Raw genomic sequence first — 2,089 nt, forward strand, 5'->3', positions numbered from 1 at the left:
TGATTTGTTACATAGTGTAGATTTACACTAGATATATTCAAGCTTTAAATTGTTAAATTCCCTTTAATTACACTCAAGAGCTGCTTGGGAGAAAAAAACAACTTTGAAACATCTTTGTAGTCAACTCTCTTGTGTTGTTGTTTTGTAAAGATGATACTTTGTACTGTGCATTCATATGTTAATTATTCCATATAATAGACGCTAACGTATCTCATTGTCTCACTCACGCATTACCGACAAGAAAAAGGGGAAAAAATGAGGAAAATAAGAGAAAGATATAAAAAAATAAAAAAGGACAGGATTTTATGCGTAAATATTACAAACCTGAGCATTCATATGCTAATTAATCTTCAATATAATAGAAGCTACTTTATCTAATTGTCTCAAATAAAATACTAGAGGATTGTATGCGTACTAATAATAAAAGTACATGTGAATAAAGCTCTAGAACTTCCGTAATGAGTACAGTGTGTTCGTGTGAATATAATAGTTTGATACATTATGTTTACTGTTTAAAAAATATGACATTATTTTCCAATTCATAGTTAGCATTGCATTATGATGATAACGTGTATCTAACTCAAGCAATTCGTCTATTTCTTAGATATCGAAAAGCTTATTATAATCTGTCCGTCTGACAATTTGAGAGTAGTCACTGATTTTAATAGTCCCACGGCCACCGTTGACTATTTAACCGATATTAATGCAACGGACAACTCTAACCAACCATTGGAAATCTCCCCAAGTCCAATAGAAATATTTCCCGCTGTTCTTGCGATTGGAAGTCACCTGTTTGTGTTCAATGTTACAGATGCTTATAACAATAGAGCGAGCTGCAATTTTACCTTAAAGGTTGAAGGTTTGTGAAATATAGTACATTATTACGAAAGCCACAATTGCATTTGACAATGCTCACTTTGAAATGTCCATAATATTGTTATTGTTTAACAGATACGGAATCCCCTACAGTGGAATGTCCTGTAAATGTTACTATAGAAACGACCACAGTCTCCATATCAGTGGACTACTCCACCGATATAACTGCAAATGACAACTCAAACGACTTTGTTGTATCACCAGTTCCTAATTCAATATTCCCATCTGATATTGGAGTAGGAGTACATGTGTATACGTTTACAGTTACAGACCCATCCAACAATTCAAACAGTTGTACGTTTACAATTAACGTTGAGCGTAAGTTAATTTAAAGTCTTAGTTCTACTGTACAAATACTATTTACTTAGTACGTCGTGGTTGTCCTCCTAATACTTAAGACTTGTGAAAAAGAGGTCTAGAAGGAGTCCATGGCTTATTGATGTGAAATAATCTCCTTGAATTGATCTCAAATAGTGGCTTCAATAACTTCTTGGGTCAGTTTGTTCCATTTTCCGAACCTTTTTTTGGAAGGAATAAATTATTATAATATTTACTGTCTTAGCTGCGATTTCAAATTAGTGGAGCGTTACTGTTCTTTCGAGGTTCGGTGCAAAACAGTTCTACTTGAGTAGCTTATATTCCGTATAACAACGATTGTGTAATTATTCATGCACCTATTCATGGTCCTTCTTCACCCCTGAGCGCAGGCATATGTATAAGAAGAAAGTATGTGCATAATGTAATTACTTTTTATTTTTATTTTATTTTGTGTTACACACTAAGTTTAATACAAACGCACTGTTATCTCACTACAGCAAGTCATCTGCACAAGCCTGTATTGATTTGTCCATCTGACAATACCGTACATACTGACGTTGGATACCCATCTGCATCTGTTGACTACTCCGATTCGGTATATGTAAATGGAAGCGTACTAATGATAGACGGAATGGAAATTTCACCGATTCCTTCTGAAGTATATCCCGTTATACTCACCATTGGAAAGCATGAGTTCAAGTTTAACTATGCGGATGCATTTGAAAACATTGCCAATTGTTCTTTTGAAATCAATGTCAAAGGTCAGTGTTAATAATATTTTTTAGGATATTATTGATTTTTTTTTCTAAATGTGTTTAATTTAGATTAATATAAAAGAGACACGGATTTGTTATGTTTTCTAAAGATTATCCCCATATATGCATATCATTTTTTA

General features: G+C 33.3%; 1 protein-coding gene across 1 annotated transcript in view; it reads left to right on the forward strand.

Annotated features, from left to right (window-relative positions):
* Positions 1-1,825: 1,825 nt before the first annotated feature.
* LOC144839144 (perlucin-like) overlaps positions 1,826-2,089 on the forward strand; it is a 22,343-nt gene continuing 22,079 nt past the window's right edge. Inside the window, exon 1 of the mRNA XM_078694457.1 lies at positions 1,826-1,955. Within this exon, the coding sequence (XP_078550583.1) occupies positions 1,826-1,955 (130 nt within the window). The remainder of the gene's footprint in view (positions 1,956-2,089) is intronic.

This window comes from Antedon bifida, chromosome 4, assembly GCF_963402885.1.
Source record: "Antedon bifida chromosome 4, ecAntBifi1.1, whole genome shotgun sequence".
NCBI lineage: Eukaryota > Metazoa > Echinodermata > Crinoidea > Comatulida > Antedonidae > Antedon > Antedon bifida.